The sequence below is a fragment of the Lissotriton helveticus genome, chromosome 1_1 (genome assembly GCF_964261635.1).
Source record: "Lissotriton helveticus chromosome 1_1, aLisHel1.1, whole genome shotgun sequence".
Classification (NCBI taxonomy): domain Eukaryota; kingdom Metazoa; phylum Chordata; class Amphibia; order Caudata; family Salamandridae; genus Lissotriton; species Lissotriton helveticus.
In genome coordinates this window covers 1,663,974,594-1,663,998,698 of record NC_136057.1, presented here as the reverse complement: position 1 = coordinate 1,663,998,698, position 24,105 = coordinate 1,663,974,594, and the positions used below count along the sequence as shown (strand labels likewise).

Here is a 24,105-nt window from a genome sequence, read left to right as displayed (position 1 = left end):
GACTTGTTATCAAATAGCACCCTAACTATTCAACTGATCTGCTCTACTCACAAGAAAAATCATTCATAAAAATAGTTGCGCGCACACACATGTACATTTCTTATCTGCATTACGTTTATAGTGCTGTGCTTTGTAGATATTTATTGACCTCTGTATTGTTTATTACCCACTGTTAACTGTACCATAACTGATAGTTTTCTTCATCAAACATTTAAAATATTTAATGTTCATTGTTTTCCTGTTTTATTTGGTGAAACGTCCTAGTCATCTTGGGTGATTTCAATTTTCCCTTTGCTGTAGATTGGGATACATGACCATCTGCAACATTGCACAGCGGCATAAGTCCATTACCGCAGTGTGTGTAGAATGTGATAATGTGCACCTGTCAATTGTTATTTTGCCTTCTTTCTAACGTCTACTGCATGGATCCATACATATCTATGGTGAACATAAATCAGTTTAAGAAGGGGGCATCTGCCTCCTTGCCCCCCATTAAGACTGCTAAGTGTGTGTCACAGTTATTAATGCTCATCTCACATCACACATATGAGGTTGCGTTTTGCTTTTAATCCAATAGGGAGCGAGGGGGTATTGACGCAGTGTAGTAAATCCACATGACTCTCAGTGATCATCAGGTGTGTGATATTCAAGGTTGTGAAGACATTTTTCATTTCTTTTTTTACTTTGTTGCACCTTACCACGATCTGTCTTGCACCACTCCAGATGAAAGTGTTGATTTCCTGAAGCCAGCTTCTGCAGATGTGAAAGAAATGTTATGGGAGAACCATGGTAGTTCACTGAAGCACAGGAAAATGTTTAAAGCGCACCCGGGCCAACAACGATTGCCTGCTGTACACGAACTTCGACTTTCTAATAATCCAGTATGTATTGCTTAACTTACTTCATGCACTGGTAGTTATAATTTGGATTCCTACCAAAGTCTGGTATGCCACATGGAACGCTTAAGCCATTCACACATTGAGGTGAACCTGGCTGTGCATGCGTATTGTCAGTAGATGCAGTGCAGAGACAGCTTTCAGATATCTGTAGTTTTGTTAAAACATTTACAACAATAACCATCGTTGTTGCAACCATAACATAAATGTGATGCAGAGCTTTCTGTAGATTGATGCGAGCAATAATCTGACACTATGATTTGTTTTCATTTTGCCACAATTTCAGATGTGCTCTTGTGTATCCCTTCATTTTTTCTATTTTCACCCCACAGTCTTCCTTTAAGGTATGTGCTGAAAAAGTCAGACTGTCACACACAGTTTTGCCCTTATGAAACAAACCTAGGTTCTTTCAGCCTAAATATAATTTAATGTTTGGCCCCACAAAGTAATGATGTCATCCCAGGACATGTTGATAGTGCACTTTAAAACTGAGCAAACCCTCCGCATGCTAAGCCCTTTCTAGATCTGACTCGAGCTTTCTCAGTTGAGTCCCCCCGGTCCAGAAGACTTGCAACTATTTGGCAATTTCTTTAGAAACCTGTATTAACTTGATCACCTATTTTTTGATCCCAAAGAGAACTGGCCATATGGAAATAACTTCTAACCTGGCCTAATTAATATTGGTAATTATCTTCCATAGCTAAGTAGTTATGTTGTAGAAGGGACCCAACATTAGGGGCATACATATTGCAAAATAAATAATAAAAACATGTAAAATACTGCACAGCCATCAAAACAGCACAGTTGTTTAACACCATGTGATTACATAGTCAGTAACCATTTGTGATTGGTTTCACTGTGCCACTTGAATTTCCTTTAATATGTCTCCATTTGATGATTGCAAGCTATCTTGAAATATAATGCTAAAGATGACAAATCTTTCTTTCTGTTTTTTAAGTTTTGAAATGGACCCCCACCCCACAACTTCTGTTTTTTTGTTTTGGGCTTTTTAATATATTTTTTATTCATAATCACAGGTTTGTGGGAAGAAGCACTATTTAAAAATACTGTGTATTCTCTGCCTAGGCAGTGGCATTTTCGAATCACATTACCTCATGGATGTGACTCCTTTTTCAGTATTGACTCTAGGCCCTAAAACACCTGGTACCTGCATGACTGCGCTGGTTGAAGAGTGGAGGAATGATTCGGGTGAGGAGTTATTGATAGGATCATCTGGTTTGAAGATTAGGAATACTACAGAGAATAAAAAATAAAATTCAGTCAGACTGTATGTGACTGTTCTCCACTTCGAGCATAGAAATGGATAGCCATGACTGGTTTTCCAAAACCTCGCATTGACCTGACCCCACTTTCCGTTTCCTAACTCACAATTAACAGTATTTTAATCCCCCATTTTTAATGTTCTGTAAGAATGACATTATCTGACCCCATGCAAGATCCCATTACTGTCTACTGTTGTACTCTCTGAGAATTGGCCTGCTTTGGGGTGGTTGGTATTAATTAATTTTCTTGTTCAGCAACTGCGTACAGATTACCAAATGGATGCTCTTGGAACAATGGTAAAATAGTCCAAAGCAGGAAGTAGGAAGCTGGTTCTTTACATAGTAGACCAAAAACCGGTACACTGCGTAAAGAGTCCATCAAACCCTAATTGGTTTATAGAGATTTACATAATAACCTAGATGGTCTTTTTGTGGTAGTGTCGAAGGGTAGTGCTAAGCATTTGTGGACATACACAGAAGCAATAAATGAGACGCACGCTCAAGAATAAATTAGAGGCCATTTTAGAAAAATAGTCGTATTTTTATATACATTTTGATACCAAGAACTTTACCAAGTAAATACTTTTTTAACCATCGATTTTAGCAGGTAAGTAAAATGCTCACTTACATGCGTCTTTACGCACAATGCTTTCCTATGGGTGAAAAGGTATGTATAAAATACAGGTATTTGGTTTCTGGGGGTCTCCTTCGGGGCTTAGGGTCGTAGGCAACCTAGGTCCAAAGTACCAACAGCAGTTACTCTTTACCTGCCCTGAGGCGTCTGGTTGCAGAGGTGCTGGTTGGGTTGGTAGATGTGCACCCTACTCGGTAGAAAGAAGGGAGGGCACTTAAAAACAGACTGCAGGGGGGATGGCGGGCTGTGTGCACCTTGGAACCTTGCGATCGTCTGTTTCTGTGGTTGAGGGCGCAAAAATGGGACCGGTGTGCCACTCCAGAAGTGGGTCTCTGCAGCGCTGCCGTATCTCGGCAGCTCCTTTGTTGTGGAGTCCCAAATGGACTCTCACGGTCTCTGCTGCAAGAGATCCGGTACCCCGATTATTGGTCCTTTCCGGCTTCAGTTGGTTCTCGTATGCTCTCACTTGGCGGGGGTACAGATCTGGCCTTCAGGAGCACAGGGTCCTTTTCCTGGGGGGCTGCTGCGTTGGGCTAGCTGAGGAGCAGCAACATAGTAAACCGGACTTTGCGTTTCGGGGCCTGCGGACTGCAAGGGAGATTGCTTGGCAATTTGCGGAGGGCTGGCAGAATCCCATGGTTCTTGGAAGCTGTTCAGCTGAAGAACGAGTGCTGGGTTGTGATTGTCGAGACTGAGTGCGGCAGGCAGCGTTAAGTACCATAAGTCCACGGTAGTCTTCAGTTGTCAGCCACTTTTTCATGCAGCTCTCGGTGTCCTTCTCTTCTTGATCTGTCCAGTCTGAGTTGTTGGTGTCAGGGCTGCCCCTTAAATATGAAATTTAGAGGGGTTACGTGAAGTGACCAGTAGTAGCCAATGTTCTACTAACTTTAGGGTCTCTAAACCATCTATATGACAATTTCTGAAGAGAAGTGGGCATAGCCCTGACCCAGAGATTCTAATTCCGCCAAAACTTAAGATGGTAGAATTTTAAAATTTGTGTCCACACCAGGAAGCCCACCTTACGTGTTGTGCTAGCCTGAGAGGGGGACACGCCTTCTAACTAGTTAATTTTCCCCTGTCTGGGGAAGTCTTGAGTTGCATATCAAAGGCCTTTGAAGCATCCTGCCGTGATATGCTTGTCACTTAGCAATCCTGTTTTAAGGAGGTGACCCCTCCTCAGGCCAGAGTAGGCACTGACTCTGCCCTTTGAGAATGCGGGCTCTCACCTGCAGTGGGTCAGACCCCTGTCTGGTGTAGACCAGCCTGCCACTACAGTCAGTCAGCACACTAATAGTCGGTGGGTTTCAAGGTGGAACTTCTAAGGTGCTTTATGGGTGCATGTATTAATAAATCTATCACTGGAATCGGTGTGGGCTTATTAATATGAGATGTTTGATACCAAACACCTAGTTTTATTGAAGCCATCATGTAGTTGGGGAACTCGTAAACTCCGGTGTCCAGCTCATATACTAAAAATGGCTTCCCTATTCACTTGAAATATCAAAGAATCGACTTGGATATCATAGGGTCACATCTGCTCATGCAGATATTGTAGAAAGTTGGGTTTCTGTTGCAGTAACCCCCCCACACACCTTTTTCCAGACTACTGATGCACTTTGACTTGATGTGCCCTGGGTCCCTGCCAAACAGGTTCCCAGGGCCTGTGTTCTTTCCCAAAACTGTACCTTGTACCCCAATTGGCACCGCACTGGCCCCATATCAGTCCCTTGTAAAAGGTACCATGGGAACCAAGGGCACTGTAGCCAGGGTAGGCCTCTAAGGGCTGCAGCACTTATTGTACCACCCTTCGAGGCCCTGTACCTTTACCCCCACACACTGCCATTGCAGGCTGCATGTTTTTGGTGCAGAATAAAGTAAAGAGACGACATGGCACACATCCCTGTGTACCATGCCTACAACCCACTGCCCTGGTGTACTTCAGCGCCCTCTCTAGCTGGGTGCACTATACCAGTGGTGAGGGTGCAGGTGCATGAACCCTGTACCCACACTGATGCCACTGTGGGATTTAATGAAAAATTCACTTGGAGTGCATCTTGGAGACGCCCCCTGAAAAACAACCAGCCTCTGGTAGGTTCCGTGACTGGTGCACACCAACCTGCCACCGCAAGACCTGTTTCTGGACCCCTGGGATGGGAGCCTTTGCTCCCTGAGCCCATAAACAGGGCCTTTCCTGCACGGAGGTGGTCCCACCTCCCCAGGACAAGAAGAGCCATCTGTGGCAGCGGAGCTTCAAAGGCCTTGCTACCTTTGAAACGCGACCCCCAGCCTCTCCTGCTATTAGGAGCAGACCCCCTTCATGTCTACCCTCCTTTTCAGCAGGAAGACAGATGGGAAAAATTAGCACAGCCCAGAAGGTGTGCCCACCTCTGCCAACCCCACCTGTCGGGTGGGGAAGGCGAGGTGAAGCCCACTCTTCAGTGCCCGCCATCTTGCAGATGGTAGGCACTCTCCAATCAGGATTGGGGCTTGCGCCCACTTCCCCACTTGGGGTGAGCACACCAAGGGGGTAGTCACCCTAAGGTCAGTAGCCAATTGGCTACTGACCTTGAGACCCCTAAAAAGCCCCCTAAATACAGTATTTAAGGGCAGCCCCCTAAATACTGTATTTAGGGGCAGCCCCGAGCCAAGAAGACCGATTCCCGCAACCTAAGAAGGACGAAAAAGACACCCAGCAGAGAAGACTGCAGAGAAGAACTGACTTGGCCCCAGCCCTACCAGCCCGTCTGCAGTTTCCAGAGATCCTGCACCAAAAGTCGCCTTGTCCTGCAGCCATCGACCTCCAGAACCCTGGGAGAACTGATTGCCTTCAACAAAGACCAGATCTCCTGTGAACAGCAGCTCTGTTCAAAAGAAACTCCCAAGACAGACTTTGGGCCCGCTGAGGACAAAGAAACCAGATGCCTGGAACCACCACTGCATCCGATGCCTACGGCCCAAATCCGGGTGGCCCACTGGTTCCAGCGAGGTCCCCAAGCGCTCCAGAGTATGAGTCCACTGTGGGTTGACGCCTCAAGGACTCCCCGACGTAGCCTGCAGCCTCTGCACAGGGACACCACCCCAACCGTGAGTGGCATGGTAAGGTAAAATCCAACCTTAAAAGACACCCCTGTATCCAGCTGTGCTGCGCCCTGGAGAAGAGAACCTGAGGTAAACCTACGTCCCCTAGCCTTCCAACTTACCTGATCAGCAGTTGGTTCTACCCAGAAGTCTTCCTGGACGGAGCCTGCAGCCAGAATCCAAAACCGTCAACTCCCATTGAAAACAGGGCATCCAACGCCAAAACAGCACCCTTCACCCAGCCGTTGCTGTAGGTGTATCTTGTGTGCTTTGCCCCGAGCTTAAGTCCAGGAGCTTTGCTCCCACAACCTTGTGGCTTGCTCGTGAGCCGCCTATCCCCCATTGGATAACATTGGGCCTCAGCACCCGGCCGCCCTATTGCCGCTGAGGGTGATCTGAGAGTGCATTCTCGACCCTGGGGGAATCTCGACCCTGGGGGAACCCTGGTTCTAACCCCAGAATACCAACTCCCACAAACCAGTACTTACCTGTAAACCGATAACTTTAATTCCTCTTATAGGATTGCATTGACCGCTTTTCTTTGAAAAATCTTTAGTGTGGAGTTGGTTTGTATGAAAACTTGAAAAACTGCAAATGTACCTAAAGTGTATTACTTACCTTTTGTCTAGGAAATGTCTCAGTGTGATATCTAGGCATATCACACTGATTTGCAAAAGAACTTACAAAGTAATCCAAGAAGTAATGAATATTGTAATCTGAAAAGTAATTATGATTATTGACTTACCTGTAAATCAACCAACTGCATTTGAACCTGTATTCAACTGTAATTAATTGCATAGGTATTGCAAAGTATTATTTCACTTACCTGCCCCAGGCCTGGCTTGGTTGTAGAAATAAAAGAACTAAATAATATTTTTATACAAGCACATTGGTCTGAGTTCAGTCTTTGAGTGTGTGACATCATTTCTTTCCTGAGTTGTTACAATAAATGCTTAACACTACCCTCTGGGAAAGTCTTGCTGCTCGCCCACACTACCACAAATCGAGAGTAAGGTGCTATCTACTTTTACCTCTGCCTACCTTTGGGATTCCACTGGACTCTGTGCACGCTGTACCTCATTTTTGTATGGTATATACAGAGCCAGCTTCCTACAGATATGTGCACACATGTAGTATAGTGCACACTGCCATAGGGCTGTGAGACCTGCTGTAGGGGTGACTTAACTATACTGCATGGCAGGCATGGCACTAAGGAGGTGTGCCATGTCCTATCTTCCCTTTTCTCTGCACCATTGCAGGCAGCCTGCAACGGCTGTTGGCTTGTTGGTGCTGAGGGGACCCTTGGGGTGGCACAATATATCCTGCGGCCCTTAGAGACCCACTTTAGTGTCCTTTGCCCTAGGTACCAGGGGTACCAATTACTAGGGACTTACAAGGGGTGCTAAATGTATCGCCAATGGGCAGACAATTGTACAGTTTTAGGGAAAGGGATCTGGCACTGGGGACCTGGATAGCAGGAACCCAGTGCGTTTCTGCCAAAATCTCATTCGATACCAGGCAACAAGTGGGGGTGACAATTTCAACAAGCATTTGCAATGCAATAGGTCTCGCAGTTGTGAGTGTTGGAGCTATTGGCGTTGTAAATGATCATGGTTTTTACCTATGTGTTTTGTTTTGTAATGTAGTGGCTAGTGCTAGTGCTGGGATCGTATCAGCTTTACAAGCACTTCATTTTTAAGTTGGGAAGTGACAACAGGAGGTAGTGGCACGTACACTGTATAAGCCATAACAGATTCTTCGACTACTTTTTTTTTTTTTAGAAAGAGTCTGCATTGATAGATAAATGGTTTAATTAGCGCAACTATAAAGGTGGGCAAGCAAGCTCTCACAAAGACAGGACCATGTTACCCAAGATTGAAAGTCAGATACTGAAGGTTTCTAGCCACATCTGCTGTGTTTGTCCTGCTTAATTTTATTTATTAGCTTGAAACGTACAAGTGCACAGCATTGGGAGCAAAACAACTACCGTTGAAGTTCTCTCAATAATTACACAGTGCCATTTTAAATGGACACACTATAAATTGTCACTTATAAACCTTTGTAAAAGACAAATTAAAAACAATTGTGACGCATATGCAAGCTTTTCCCAAAAAGTTTGCAAAGTAAACAGACACATTTTGGGAGCGTAATTAAATTCTTTTGTTTTTGATTGAGTAAGTAGTAAAAAAGTTAGAGCTATTGGTATTATAAACGATAATGCCTTTTACTTATGTTATTTTGTTTACAGTGGAGTAAAAGTGTTTGAGCTTATTAACATTGCGCTCTCCTTTAGCAAAGCGTAGACAGATTGCCGCTGTGATTTTATGTGTTATATGTAAAGCATCATAGTGAGGGTTTAGTTGAAACCTAATGAAAGTTTTTTCCAGTGTTGTATGTGCAAGGCTGCCTGTGTCAATATTGGGGGCACCACACAGGGGCTGACGAGGCGAGTGGTGTTAGGCAGCACACAGTACTGTCGGGATGCACACTGTATGCGCACAGAGGTGGGGGCTGCAGGGGCTCTTGAAATCAGTGCATTTACCAGTAGCTGCGGAAGGTAACTGTCCCTGGATCCATACATTGGGTGGATTCAACCAGAGTATTATCATTGTTTAATATGACCTTTCCACACCAACAATACTCATTGTTCTGCAAAATGAGGTTTTGTTTTGAAAGTCCAGCCACTAAAAAAATTGTGACCTACTTTCTTCCCGGAATCTCCACGTTCGTCTGCCAGGTTAGTGTTAGGAAGAGTATGTGATGTGATTTTTAATAATTCACTAATTATTTTGCTGCGTTCATTTTTGTCTAGGATGCGAGAGACAGTTAAAAGGTGGAATGTCCTATAAAGGCAGTTTTATGCATATGCACGACAGCTACTGTCAGTTCCAAACATATATGACGCTGTCTAGTGTCGCTCAAGAAGCCCTATTTAAAACAGCAAACATTCTCCCACTCACTGCGTATGATTTAGTTTGATCGGCATGTTCTCGGCCGTAACGCACTTTCTTCATAGAGCCATTTGTTATGTATTGAAAGTAGCTTGTGGTTGCTAGTTTGCCCTCCGGTGTAGAGAAGAGAGAGACCGAGATTATTGCTACAAATTACTATGTTAAAAATAAGATTGTCTGGAGGAGCTATGTCTTTTTTTTTTTTTTTTGTCAAATCTGTTTATTGGCATTTGAAAAATCTTTAATACATTACAGTATGAACTTCAATCGATTCGGCACAGAATAATAACAGGACAATTACGCGTCACGGTGTGACAGAAGTATTATCTCAGAGACAAAGAATAATCGCCCAGAACTGGCTAGAACGTGGGGTGCCTAAGTGGCCAACACCGGATTGGTCCATGTCTTTCCTTGCGTTGAGCCCTGTATAATAGCAGGGTTTTGGGTGGACCCCCCCATCCTGGATTACACACAGAAATGATTTTTTTGTAACAATTGTAGAAAACAGAACAAACAGCGGCAAAATTACATACATTATCCTCTTCCCCTACCCGCCCCCCCCTCATCCCCTCGCCCCCAACGTGCGCGCGCACCTTCAACCACAACTGCTCCTATACTGCAAACCTGTATGGCCTAGTGGGACAGTAGGTGTATTATCCAGACAGGAGAACAGCCCACGGTATACTCCAACCCTCAAGGGTGCTTATCTAACCCCCCGCAGCCCGCGCATCTATAGCCCCACCTGGCAGCTGTAGGGTGTTAAGCATGTGTTCCCAGCGCTCTGCCCCATTGGTTCCCTGCGTAGCCCCACCGTTTCCTCTCTATGTATGGCAGTTCATTCCGCCCGGGCCCATGCCTGGAGAGAAGAGGTCCACGCCTGCACGCAAGGCGGATCACGCGCCTTCCATCTCCTCATGTGGAGACTCGTTGCCACTACCATCCCCTGGTCTAAAAAACGGGACGACACCTTGTCTTTGGGTGGTCTCCGGAAGTGATGCAAAATGTATTCGGGCCAATGAAAGGGAATAGTACGCCTGGTACATTTCCTAAGCAGCTCACTGATGGCACTCCAGTAAGTGCCCAGAGCAGGGCAGCGCCATAAAAAATTAAGAAGATCTGTATCCACCTCACCTGGGGCAGGACGCGTCAGATCGGTGGAAGTACTTGTTGATTAGTTCAGGTGTGAGATAGGCTCTATGAACAACGTAGAGTTGGATCTGTCGAAAGCGCATGTTTCTGGGGATGCGCACCGGACTTTTAAGAATTTTCTCCACTCCTTATCAGCTAGTGCCCTTCCCAGATCCCGCTCCCATTTGCCTCGGAGTGGGGCCAAACTGGTCTCCGTGTGCATCCGCAATGACGCAGCAAACCATCGAACCAGATGTCTACCCCTCCCCATGATGTGGAGATATTGCATGGTTAGGTGCTGTGCAGGCTCCGCTTTGACATCTCCCCACCTAGCCTTCAGTTTCGCGACAAGGGAACGATGTAATAAGAACTCCCTAGGGGAAGCCCGTCTTCAGAGACCAGCGTCTCATAAGTCGCCAACTCTCCATCTCTATAGAGGTCACCCAGCGTCTGAAAATCTGCCTCCCGCCACTGCTCTAACATGGGGCGCGTGAGAACCCCTTCGCCAACTGGGGAACACTCTAAAGGTATAGCGGGTGTGTATGAGAGCACCTTTCGTGTGAGGAACAGTGCTCTGCAGAAGCATTTATATGCCACCGCCAGCAGCAACGGGGTGGGTCGCACAGGCGCCGACAGTGGGTGAAAAAGTTTAGTGACACGCTCCAGAGAGTATAGGAGCAGTTGTGATTGAAGGTGCGCGCGCACGTTGGGGTCTCGCCCGTAGCTGTATCATCTCTCCCTTTATCCGACAACCATCGGGAATCCCACTGGAGCTGCGCTGCCAGATAGTAATGCTCAAAGCAAGGAGCTGCCAATCATTCCCTGTCCGTGGGTAGGAATAATTTCCCCAGTGCCAGTCGGTGCCGGGATGTACCCCAGATGAAGTCCCACATGACCGCGTTGAGTGTGGAGAAAAAGGAGGCCGGGATAAATAAAGGCAGGTCAACAAAGTAGTACAGAAGGCGGGGGAGCATGACCATTTAAGCATGGGCCACTCTGCCCGTGGTTGTCAGTGGGAGCATGGACCAAAAGCATATCTGAGACCTAAGCGTTGTCACCGCCCGCCCCAGATTTCCATCAAATAAGTCAGCCGGTTGACGGTAGAACTGGATCCCTAGGTACTTAAAGGTGTCAGCGTTCCATTGGACTCTCGTGCCATCAAGGCAGTACCCCGGATCTTCCACCCCATCGCCACCCCATCGCCGAATGCATAAAGGCAAGATTTACCTGCATTCACCCGGAGCCCTGAGACATCCGCGAACTGACGCAACAACCTAGCTAGTTGTTCTGGTATGCATCCCACATCCCTCACAAACACCAACAGGTCATCGGTATAGAGTGATACCTGATGAATAGCATCACCCAAGGGAATGCCGTCTCCCAGGGTCTGCCTCATGGCGGCCGCTAGAGGTTCCATAGCCAGCGCGAACAGTAGCGGGGACAGGGGACATCCCTACCGGGTGTCACAGCTTCCGAGACATAGGGCCCTAGCCGTACGCGGACTACTGGATTTCGGTAAAGGAGGTCTGTAGAAAATCTACGTCCAGCTCGTATCGCGCAAGCACTGCAGACAGATATCCCCACTCCAGACAGTCAAAGGCCTTTTCCAGGTCTAATACCAGGCACCCTGCCTTGGGCCATTCCCTTGTTGCCTCAGCCGCCACCCTGAAATACCTCCTGAGGTTCAGAGACGTGGATCTCGCTGGCACAAATCCATTCTGATCCGGGTGTATTAAGTAGGGGACCACTGGTGCTAGGCGTTCTGCAAGTATTTTTGCGAAGACTTTATAGTCCACGTTAAGCATTGCCAGAGGCTGATATGAACCCAGAGCTGCGGGGTCTCTGTCCGGTTTGGGCAATGATACCAGAAATGCCTCTCGCATGGATGGAGGAAACGAGCGGGCGTCGATTGCCGTATTGTACAACTGAAGGAGTAAGGGCGTGAGGATTTCCCTGTTCGCCTTATAGTATTCGGCAGGCAGGCCGGCCATCCGGCCCTGGGGCTTTCCCCGTCGCCATAGCCTGAATCGCGTCTCCCACTTCCTCCAACGTGAGGGGGGCATTAAGTGCGTCTCTGTATTCCTCGGAGGCCGTCGGCAGGATAACAGAGTCTAGGAACTCGTCCAGCACGTGTCTGGGGCCGATGCCTCGGGCTGTGTATAGCTGCTTGTAATGGTCAGTTAGGGCACGATGTATTTCGCGTTGCGTGTACACCATCTCCCCTCCCACTGTACAAATGGCTCCTATGGGGGCGCCGCCTCCTGCTCTCTGCACTAACCAGGCCAACAGCCGACCAGCTCTGTCCGCCCTGGCATGTGTTCTAGCCGTATGTGCCGCGTAGTTGTGGCACCTCAGCTGCTCCATGAGAACTGCATGTTTATCACGAAGGTCGCTTAGCGTGCGAGAGTGCTCACCAATCCCCTCACTCTCCCTCTCATACCGCAGGAGCTCAGATTCCAGGCGTGTCAAGGAGGTAGACAATGTTTTACGTATGTTGCACGTAACCCCATGCAATGCCCCCGAATGGCTACTTTGTGTGAATCCCACTCCACCATGCCATCGCTCGCCATCCCTGCATTATCTTCAAAGTAGGCTAGGACGGCTGTGCCCAGTGAAGAGCGGAACTCAGCATCTTCGAGCGCGGCCGGCTGTAGCCTCCACGTGGGCACAGGCGGGCGGTCCGCCTCCCAGCTAATTTGGAACCATAGGGGGTTATGATTGGAATGTGTTCTACCCAGGTGCTCTGACTTGGCCAGGAGCGGGCTGGAGGAGCTATGTCTTGGAGAAGACTGCCGCTTCTTAGAAAGGAGAAACACAATTTGTGGTATTGGTTTGTGGAGGAAGGCGGTGGCGTTCATGAACAATTAAAAATGCACTTAAAGTGAAAGCGCGCTGTTCACAAACAATTAAAAGCGCGCTTAAGCGGAAAGCGGCACTGTTCACAAATAAATAAAGTGGCGAGGCCATGCTGTGTGATAAAGCACACCTCTACCACTCCTTACATTTCAATTGAAAGCGGCACCGTGGAGAAATAGAGAAAGGCGCACTGCTATGCTGTTCGTTAAGTTTAAAGTGAAAGCGGTGCCATACAGAAACTGCCATACTGTGTAATAAGTGGAAGTGTGTTGTTGTCATGAGGGACCGGGGTGGGATGGAAGTGTACAAGGAAAAGGGAAGAAAAGCACAGAGATGCAAAAATAAACACACGGCCGAAGCAGAATGCGAAGAACAAGCACGTGAGTGGTGCGCACGCAGCCTGCTCTTTTTAGAAGCACATACTTGTGGCTCGCTCCCGCAAGCTGGATGCCGCAACAAGCGAGAGTATGTGCTTCTAAAAAGAGCAGAGCGACGGCTAAAGTTTTCCTGGTCAGCGCATGCGTGCTGCGTAGGCGAGACCTAAAAAGGAGGCACTGTCGTACACCAATGCATATTTGTGTAACTTTTTACGGTATCCAAGTAACACTGCCTGAAAAATATGGTATGCAAGCCTTAATCTCCCAACAATACCTGCAAAAGTATATAGTGATAAATGATATGCTTATCATTTTTTTTAATAAACACAGTTTGTGTTTTGAGACATAGGTACAACAACAAATTAAAGTACAATAACCTTGCTCCACACCACCCTTTCCCTGATGCTCAGGAAGATCAAAGTGGATCACCAACGTTGGGGGGGGGGGGAGACGCGCTCACAGACAAAACTTCTAGGCTATAGTATTTCCTCCCTCCTCCCATTTCCCCCATATCTTATTACATTTTCGGAGACATCCCCTGACAGTACAAATCGGCTCCTCCTGCTTAGCTCACTAGTCTATTCCAGGCGTCCACTTAGCTAGTGTCTGGGGTGTTGACATTTCCACTGGCACGCAGTGTACCTTTTAGCAACCACTTTAGATATGCCCATTAACGTCCAGTCCCCTCAAGCCCCCTCCCCACCTCATTTAGGAGGCACAGTTGAGCAAGTTTAGGTGTCGTCTCAATCGATCGACCCAGACCTCGAGAGACAGAATAGGCCATCCGCTGCCCATTGCCAATAATGTGCCACTGAAGAGCACTGCCACACCATATGTAAGAAATTTGCTATTGGAAGTGAACAGCAGAGGCAGTGAGGTTCGGGGACAATACAAAGGAAACTAACTGCCTGCCTGCCTGCTCTGATAAACAACAAAGGCGTCACTCCTATATTTTCTAAGGCGCTATTAAGGCACAACTGAGACTGGTGATTCCCAAAAATAATCATACCACTATGATAATTATTATCTGGAAAAAGCATTCATTTATTCAAAAATATATTTGCTTTCACCCATATGGTACATGTATGCAACTGTCACATATTCATCAGGGCGCCAACGAGAAAAAAATGAAACCTAAGTGGGAGTTTAGGGGGCATCCCAGCGGGAGCACTACCAGGATGAAAATAGAATCCTAAAAAAAATGAGGCTCCCATAAAAAACAACTCCTGTTTAATAGAGTAAGTGTACTTGGGCCTACCAGCCCGAAGGCTGGACAATCAAAAAGCTGTGATAGACAAAGTGAAAATTGTATCGCCACTAAGTCTATACTGTGCAGTATATCCGATGGAAAACTACACACAGACCAATAGAGGGCGTGGCAATGGAAAGCGGATGCAGAACCCAAAAAGAGAATCAAGGGACCATTGGGGCAGCGAGGCCCAGCTAGATACTTACAGGAACCAAAAACACAGCTAATATCACAATTGAGGGGTCAACAGGTGAGCAATGACGCACAATCCAAGGAGGTCCCGCCTCCCGCCCCGCAGTACATATAATGAGACCCAAATTGGGGAAACCAAAAGCAGGGGTACAGGGCCAGGTATGTAAAGCTGGGAGGATAACCATAGTGGTGCACCTAAGAGTAGAAGAGGGTGGCGTACCTGAATGCCTTCCCAACTATTCCAGTCCAAAATGGGGCAACAGAATGTGCGGAGATGAGTCTTCCAATAACAGGGAAAGGAGATCCTCAATGCTGCCTCTGGGCTGCCCCCCCTCATTGCCCTCCGGAATGCATATTTTGATGAATATTGAGATCTATGTACTTCTAATCACTGTTTTCTTATATATCTAACTAGGGGGTTGTCAGTTGCTTACATCTACCATATGTGTGAAAGCAAATATATTTTCGAATAAATTAATGTTTTTCCAGATAAAGTATGATCATTGTCTTTTTTTTGAATGACCAGGTTCAGGTGCAACTTAATAGTGCCTTAAAAAATAGAGGCGTGACACCTTTGTTGTTTATCAAAGTAGGCAGGGAGTTTGTTTCTTTTCCCCTGTTCCTCCCTCCTTATTATAGTTTCAGGGGCCCTCTTCTTTGTGGGAATGTTCTGGGTGAATGCATGCACGCCAGCGCTGCGGTGGTGTGTAATAGGTCCTATGCAGATAGCGTAGTTGTATATGTTTATCATTTATAACCACTCTGAAGTATAATTTACATAAAGCAAGGAAAGTTTTAGGGCAGAAGCAAACTATTCCTATAACTACAGACTTTCCCATAAAGAATTCATTTGTGTAAGGGTTCAATTATAGGAAAGGAATGTAGTTCAATGCTAAATCTGAAAACACCTGGCATTGACCAATCCTCTGCTGCGAGATTAGAGAGAGTAGAACGAGCGGGATGACCATAAAGAGTATGTCTGGTATATCTAACAGTTACAAGGTTCTACAAATTTGCCAGGTAGCAAGTAGAGTGCTTGAATATTCCCTGGCCCGCCCCCCCTTCGGTTTTTGCGGGGATGTGAACACCATGCAGTAATCTCCTTAAATGGACGAGCTTCGACACGTGTGTCAGAAACCCTCTGGTTTTTGTAGGAGTGGCAGCACAAGCTCAGTGTAGAGAAACATTCCAAAGGTTTGTGTCGGAGTGAACATCTCTGCTTATCGTGAAAAGTGCTTTCTCTAGCACTCCCTTTCTAGATAGCCTACCCATTGCATCATATATTTCATTTCATTTTTCATTTCATAAAACTTTATTCTGTTTTACAATGTGAAAACCATAAAAGTCACAATAAATATACACATCTCATAGAAAATATACATTAAAAAGTTTGAATTCACAGCCTTGATACAAGAAGAATTACAGGTAAAATATGGCAAGTGAAGTAAGCAAGTTTCAATACATCAAAAGGAAAACGCACTAAAAAGATACCTAAAAACTATACCCCCCCTTCTAGAATAACTAATAGTTCAAGCAGGCCCTGGTTCTCACCAGCGATTTCAGGTAACCTACAATAAAAAATATACAGTCTGGTTTCAGCAGCTGCAAATATAAAAGTGCTGGGCGAACCTGGTTAAAATTAAACCTCTTTAGAAGGGGGAGTAAAAAAATGTCTCCGAGGTACTTCATAGAATCTGCAGAAGAACATGAAGTGTAGCAGATCCTGTGCACCAAATAGAATATGTGCAATCTGGCTGTCTATATCAAGAAAAATGAACTTGGCAATAGTTATATTTCGTTTTTCTGTAAATGTGTCAATCTATGGAACGAATTCCAAGTTTCTAACTCCAATTTTGCATCTAGATTTTTGGGGAGCTTTAATGCTTTTATTAAGGCATATTGGTGTTAAAGTGTATTCTTGGTCTTACCCCATTGTAATTTTCCTGTGATCCCTTTTTTCATATTCTCATGCTAATGTTAACTTTAACTTTCCTTGCATCCACAGTTTTTCTGCATTTCTTTCACAAATTTAGTACCTGTTTATTCCTTGAGTCTTTACAGCTGCTTTATAAATGCAATTTTCAAAGAATGAAATAGCAAATTCGTTTTGACCATGCTTCTTCTTAACTTTTAGTTTTTTATTCAAAAGTCTGCCGCATTGGATCAAGCTTGTGCGTCACCAGCTCTAACTAATCTGTGCTTTCCTCAAGTCCGAACAGGTAACAATTTACTTCTGGGGTTTTTCCTGTGGAAATTTGTATACTTCATGTGTAAAATCATTTTTCCAGTCATTGGCCAACAGACATCTTTGTACTAATGGTGTTGTGCAGTAACCATTCGTGTTCTGGGGCTAGAGATGCATGGAATCCGTATGCAGTCTCTTGGGTCTCCTGAATAATGTTTGCAGATTAATCTCAGGTGTCTGGAATGGTGAGTGTAGGAGCACATCAAATCAAACTGCCTTAAGAAGGCCATGCTTTCAAGTATGGGTGTTCACTTCCATCTTGATTAGTGACTGCTTTGCTGTCAGAATAATATCTCAAATTTAGTCATCTGCTTTTTCCTAAATGAAGACGTCTGTTTTGTTGACCAAGACCATACCCGAGTCTGTGTAAATGTGGCTATTTTAATATGAGCCATCTAATAGCAAGTTTGTTTCATTGTATGCTCTGAGCTGCACCTGTTTCCCAATTGCATGAAGCACTGTGCATTAAGTTTGTGGCCTAGCGTGTTGAAATTGAGCTTTGTAAGTCTACAATGTATTATCACCCTCATTTAGGCATTTACTTACTCATGGGCTTGCTGATTGCTGTTATTCTCTTATAAAGGAATGTCTTCATCTGAAAGCTCCAAAGCCTCTGGTGATAGTGTAACGTTAAGGCCAACTGCAAAGGTCATTGTTGACAAGCCTACTGCCAATGGACATTCAAGACACCCTGTTCACGCTGTTTATACTACATCACAGAAACCAAGGCCAGGTAGAAGCTTGAACCTCGAGAGTTGGAAAACACCAAGGTAAACAATTCTACTCTTTAGCTCTTTTTTTCAACATAATATGAAAACTTGAACGTGTAAGATATTTTATGTGCCCAGTTAGTGCCAGGCTTCAAAAAATGACTGAAGACAGATTCGAATTGCTTCCTGATGTCCGTTCTGTGTACTCCCAACCAAAACCAGATGGAAATCTGAATCAAATTTAGAGTAAAAAACAAGCCTTAATCTTGACTTGCAGCCATACATTCCATATTAACTCTTTCTGCAGGTTACCCTGCTTAAAAAAAGAAACCGTTAAGGAATGCATGAAGTCAGCATGCCATTTTTATGAAAAAAGTATTTAAAAATGTACAATATTCTCTATTGCCTGCCATTGCTGGTAGGTATCATCAGATCCCCAGGTTGATAGTGTCCTAAGATAGCTCATGCAGCAGATGAGGAGGGTAAGGTTGGGTGATACATGTGGTAGCACTCATTTCCCTCTGCCCCAACCACTTACCATCCCCTCTTGTTGTTAGGCCTCCCTCCTCCTGAAAGGCTTTGGCACTACCGTCAGAAGCCAAATATGAATGTATTTAGTCTTCTGATCATTGTTTGTAATGCCGTTTGCTAGATTTCCTTTCAAAAAAAAAAGTTTCAATGTTTAAGAAAATATCGTTATTTGAAAGCTGTGTAAGATTTTCTCTGGCTTCCTTAAGACATAAGTGAAAAAAACATAAGGAAAAAAAAAGGAAAAAATTATACCTTAAGAACTGATTTGGTATTTTGCTTCTGATTGTTACTGTGATCTTAATTGTGCATCCCTCGTGCTTTTGTACATCTTTGAAATATACATTTTCTTTCCACAGTGGTGCCCTCACTACTGTTGTAAAGTTGAACCACCATGTTTCTGCGTATGAAAAAGCCTTTCCCATCAAACCGACGACTAATTCTTCTTGGGGTGGTTCATACCGTCGTAGTCCCATAAAGGCTCAACGGCGATGTATTGGTGCAGCAGAAGAGGTAAATATATATGATGATTGTGCCTCCGGATATGTTTATCAAACGATTCTACTTTCTAGTTTGAGCATTTATTTTAACCTCCCATGAATCTCATAACCGTTCTGTGACTGAATGCTAGTAGATGGCTGCTGTATGTTTTTCAGCAGCCTTTTTCCCCATTTAAGTTTCCTGAATACTTATGGTCCTCCATGCTTTTTCCCTGCACCAGTACATTTATATCCACTGTATAATCTTGCCTGTTGTACTCTCGATTCAGTTCTCTCTGATTGTCTTAAAAGAACATTGCTCTTTAGTGTTGGCAACCAACCATTCATTTAATGGGATTAATGATATCAGTACTGTAAACAGATGGTGGGCTTCCAAAAAGATGAGGCCCATGATCGAAACACTGTTCCTTCAATTTGCACTATCTTTGTATCTCCCTTTTTCCTTTTAGATCTGTTTATCTTTCACTTATTCTTCCTTCATCTCCTTCTCTTTATTTTTCTTCATCTTCCCTTCTCACATTCTTTGTTTTTTTCATTCTCCATCTTTCTTCATTTCTTTATCAGTATCCCCTTCTTTGGCTCGTCATCTCCCTGTCTTTGTTTATGTATACACCACACTCTTCCTGGCTTTTTAGCTTTCTTTCTCTATCTGTAGATCCATCCTTCTCTATATATCTCCTTCTGTCTTCCGGTAGGCTTCTCAATCCTTCTCCTGCTCTGTCTTGTCTTTCTCTTACTGATTGTATCTCTCTCCCGCTTCTCTTTATCTTCCTTCCTCCATTTACTACTGTTCTCCTCACAGTTTTTCTCTGTCTCTAGTTAACTCTCTCTAGCTCGGTGTGTGTATCTTCCTCTCAGTCGCTGTCTTCCTTTCTTCATCTTCCTCTTTATATATTTTTGTAACTCAAATTTGCTCTCTATCCCAGTCTGTCTTCCACTCTAGCTCTATCTTCATCTCTTTTGTCTTCTATCTCTATCTTCCTCCACCTGTCGAACTTCATCTATTTTACTTTATCTGCTTTGTGGTATTCAGTCTACTTTTATCTCTGTTATCTTTATCACTCTATCTCTTATCTTGCTCCCTCATTCGCCCCCTCTCTATGTTCCACTATGTGCCGTCCTCAGTCTTCCTCTCTCTATCTTTCTATCTCTGTAATACATTCTCTTCTATCGCCATTTTCTTCTGTCTTTTGTTCTTTATTGTAGTATATCGATATACTACTTTGCAATCTGATTGTAATATTTATATAGGCCTTCATATAGCTTGTGAGGTCGTGACCATGTTACCACCATCTTACTCTCTCGGTCTTCATAGATTCTCCGATTCATATTGTTAGTAAGTCAAAGGGAGGTCCCATGAAATCCCCTCTCCCAAACACGTCCCCTCTAATCGGCTTCACTGCACTCTCCTGCAGGGGGATCTCTCGACCATACGAAGTTGCCGAGTAACGAATGAGGAACCCGGAGGATGCCGAATACAGCATCCAAGTACGGACACTAATATAGTCCGCGAAGCAGCACGCATACCGAACTGTGCAAATTGGAAATAGAAGGTCTTTTAGAGCGCGCACACATATCGTGCGCTTTTAATGGGAGTATTGCACAAGATCGACGTTCAAGATTACGTTTCTCTAACCCAGCCGATCTTAGGCTTGGACGGAACTATAACCAGTCAGAAGGCATACAAAGAGAAGTTGAATTTCACAAGCCCTGAGGAAGTCGTGGGTCCTATCCCATACGACGAAACACGTGTTGGCTGGATTCAGAGCAAGATACTAACATTAAAGCATCTTGTCAAACTATTGTGATCATTTTGTAACTTGAAAGTTATTTGACTTGTAAAAATCTATATTTTGGTGTGATAGGGACTTACATGTACGTTAGGGATCTGCTGATCTATTTTAGGGGAATTTGGATGATTGCCCCCTCCCTAAGCACCCAATAAAACAAATAATCTTCAGTAACCCAATATTGCCGAAATCCAAGAGCGCCACAATCTATCCAGGGTAAAATCATCCCAGTTTTTCTCATATCGATATACTACTTTGCATTCTGATTGTGAATCTGATTGTATTATTTATATAGGCCTTCATATAGCTTGTGAGGTCATGACCACGTTACCACCATCTTACTCTCTCGGTCTTCATAGATTCTCCGATTCATATTGTTAGTAAGTCAAAGGAAGGTCCCATGAAATCCCCTCTCCCAAACACGTCCCCTCTAATCGGCTTCACTGCACTTTCCTGCAGGGGGATCTCTGCCCTCTTTCAAATACAGGGCACATTGAGGCTTGCACAATGGAAGGTGGACAAGTGGGTTCCAAAAGCCAGTCTGCCTTTCACCAATGCTCTGGTCTTTAGGCAGGCACAAGTTCGCAGTTTTGCTGGAGATAGTGCATTAACTGTAATAGTGGCCCATTTAAAGGTGTGCTGTGGCGCAAACAGGGAGCCCCACATATAAAGAGGCCCCTAAATGCCTTCACTTTATGAAGGCCAGTAGAGAGAAGGACAAGAGGCAAAGTATTCAGCTGCCTGTGCACATCTTTTATTCTGTGGCATTTCTCTGCAATGTGTGCAAGTGCAAAGCCAACTAAACAGACTTTTACTATTCAGCCAGCTGTCATGTTCTGAGAAATTATTTTTCTAAGATATATTCTAGACAAACCCAAACAAGATAATTTACTGTTACACAGTTGAAGTCCTATGAAGGCAGCACATGCAGTGAATATACCTGTCTGCCATAGTGATTTTCCCCCCACAAATATCTAGAGGTAATTAAAGAACATGCAACTTGTACAAAACTTACTCAAGCAGCTCAGTGAGCTGAAACTGCATTTGCTGCCCATATTCTGTATAGGTTAACTGGAGTAGGACCAGTACCTATTTATTTTTTATTTTTTACATCTATGAGGTTCCTGAAGAGAGAAAGTGGCTGAACCTACCATCATTACCTCTCTTTTAGCATATATACTGTAACAAGACTCTTCCCCTTGGGATCAATCAAAACCTTACGGCAAAATACATTTTCTGAAGATCATGAGATTGGTCATCCCCTCATATCCCCCCAAAATCACCTCCAACTAAGGGGGACCTAACATTAATCGCCTGGAACATCATGGGCCAAGGGAACAAGCTGGCTTAGGTGGGCTGGGAGACTGTTCTAGACAATTGTGCTATTGTTATGTTCTAGGAAACCTGGGAATAGGAACCTTCTTAAAAGCAAAAGTATGAAACATTTTCTATAGCAGCTTGAACATCTGTGGCCAACAGACCCTCAGGAGGCCTCGCTGCATGGCTCAGTGTTAACTTGGACTGCTCTGCCAAGCAGCTAGCCATTCATTCCCTGAATTTGCTGGGGACTAGAGATGTCCCTGGGCATGGGAAGAAATCATACTTATTTAACGTGTACAATAGTTTCACCCCAAAGAACGTGGAGTCTACAACTATAGCGCTATTCAGGGACCAAATTAAAGGCCTTCCCAGTGACGCAGTTGTTATTGTAGGTGGAGATTTTAATCTCTTTTGAACCCTCAGTCCTTCTGCGAGAAATTGCTAGTATGGAAGATCAAATCTAGGGCATTCCCTAACTCTTAGGTGAGTCCAAAGGGTTCCTTGCTAAGGCAGCATTACAACTGATAGAACTGTGCCTAAGCTGCCAACTGAGAGCCTGGAATGGTCTCACAGGACCAAACTTTAAAAAGGCATTCCTATTTCAGTAACACTTATATCTTTTTGGATTTGTCCTCCTGGTCCCTTCTATCAACATGGATATTGTCTTTCGACATAAGAGCAACCAGTTTCCTTTGCTTCTCACCACCGAGGACAACATGAGGCAGACGGTCAAACTTAAGTGCCAGGCAGGCGATAGCTTTTCTGCCAGTAACAACTGGAAGGATGTCAAATGGGCGTGTATTGCTACCAATGAGGCTTCACTATCTATGATCTATACTTTTATGAGGTCTATGTTCTGGCATTTTATTGGCCTTAGCTCAAAAAACTACCTAATGAAACCCTAGAACCACTTCTCCACCAGTACTGGGTTAATAATTTCCAAACCCAATACTGCAATGGACCTGGTCAGCCTTGCTGTGTTACCCCTGCAGCCATCAAAGCTACAGGTCTTGATACTATTCCTACAGAAAGCAGGCAATTCCCTGGGCCCCGATAACATTGCAAGGGACCATTTTAGGTCCAAACTAGTTTTGTGGGCCCCAGACTGAAACTGTGTAGCCAATGCAGTTATGGCTGGTACCTATATCTCTGACTCCTTCAGAGGGGCAGAGATAATACCCATTTATAAAAAAAAAAGTTTGCAAAACCATGAAACTATCACCCCATAAGTCTTCTAGATGCCACTCAAAAATTCTTCTGTAAGCAAATATTGTATGGTCTCCTTGAATGGATGAAAACACCCTCTCTCAATTTCAGGCTGGCTTCTATTCCAAGACCAGTACGGTGGACTAAGTTTTTAGATTCTTGCTTCTGAAATGGAAGGTAGTGGATCTTAGTGGGGGTACCCTCTATGTGCCTTTGTCGCCCTAAGATCAGCATTCAATATGGTTCCAAGAGAAAAACTTTGGTCCATCCTGAGAGAATTGGGCCTGCCACCTTCCCTGTTAGATATCATACTTCGCCTCACATGGATAATTTTGCACAGGTGAATTGGGAGCAAAAAAGCGAGACAATTGAGATGTTTCGTGTGGCCAAGGGCGTTAGGCAAGGTTGTGTGCTTACCCCAAATGTATTTCTCCTGTTTAAAAACAGGTGTTTGAATTTCCTTTTGATTTGTGCTAGCGACTCACCTGGGGGATGTAAAAACCCCAGCTGTATTATTTGGCGACGAAACCCTTTTGGCATCTAAAACCCCAACCAGGCTAAATACCTTACTAAATAGATTTAGTTTGTTCTGCTCCGAACCGAGGTTAACCATAAAGGCCACAAAAAACAAGTTTATGGCTATTCATCCTCGCAGGCAATTTAGAGGGACTACATAGCTAGATGGTGTAGTTCTTGAGAAAGTAATGGATTTTGATTACCTCTGCATACGCCTGTCTAGCGGTAGTTCATGGGCAAGCCAGAGCTCGAACAGTGTTCTCATGCTATGCCACAGGGCAGCAACTATTTTGAAATATGCAAGCAACACCTCCATACACCCTATATCTCCCTTTCTTGAAATTTGGAGATCCCAAGTGGGGGCTGCTGCAAATTATGGGGATGAAACTTGGGGCTATTGTAATGTTGATCCTCTGGGAGTCACTGAAAACCCTTTCCTTAGAGTGGCTTTAAAACTCCCCCAAAGCACTTCTTTAATTTCCAAACATGGCCTTAAATGCATTCCAATACTTCCCAGTTCGGATTGAAACCAGTCCTGTCTGAATAAGAATGTATCTGCTTCTATTGAGTCTTCTATTGAGTCATTGTTATATAACACCAAAACTTTTAATCTTTTTATATCATATGTATTACTGTAAAAATTACA

General features: G+C 44.5%; 1 protein-coding gene across 1 annotated transcript in view; it reads left to right on the top strand.

Annotated features, from left to right (window-relative positions):
• The window catches only part of SENP1 (SUMO specific peptidase 1), a 201,038-nt gene that overhangs the window by 55,192 nt on the left and 121,741 nt on the right, over positions 1–24,105 (top strand). The window contains exons 3-6 of the mRNA XM_078688916.1: positions 724–881; positions 16,779–16,863; positions 17,473–17,659; positions 18,487–18,640. Of these exons, the coding sequence (XP_078545042.1) occupies positions 724–881; positions 16,779–16,863; positions 17,473–17,659; positions 18,487–18,640 (584 nt within the window). The remainder of the gene's footprint in view (positions 1–723; positions 882–16,778; positions 16,864–17,472; positions 17,660–18,486; positions 18,641–24,105) is intronic.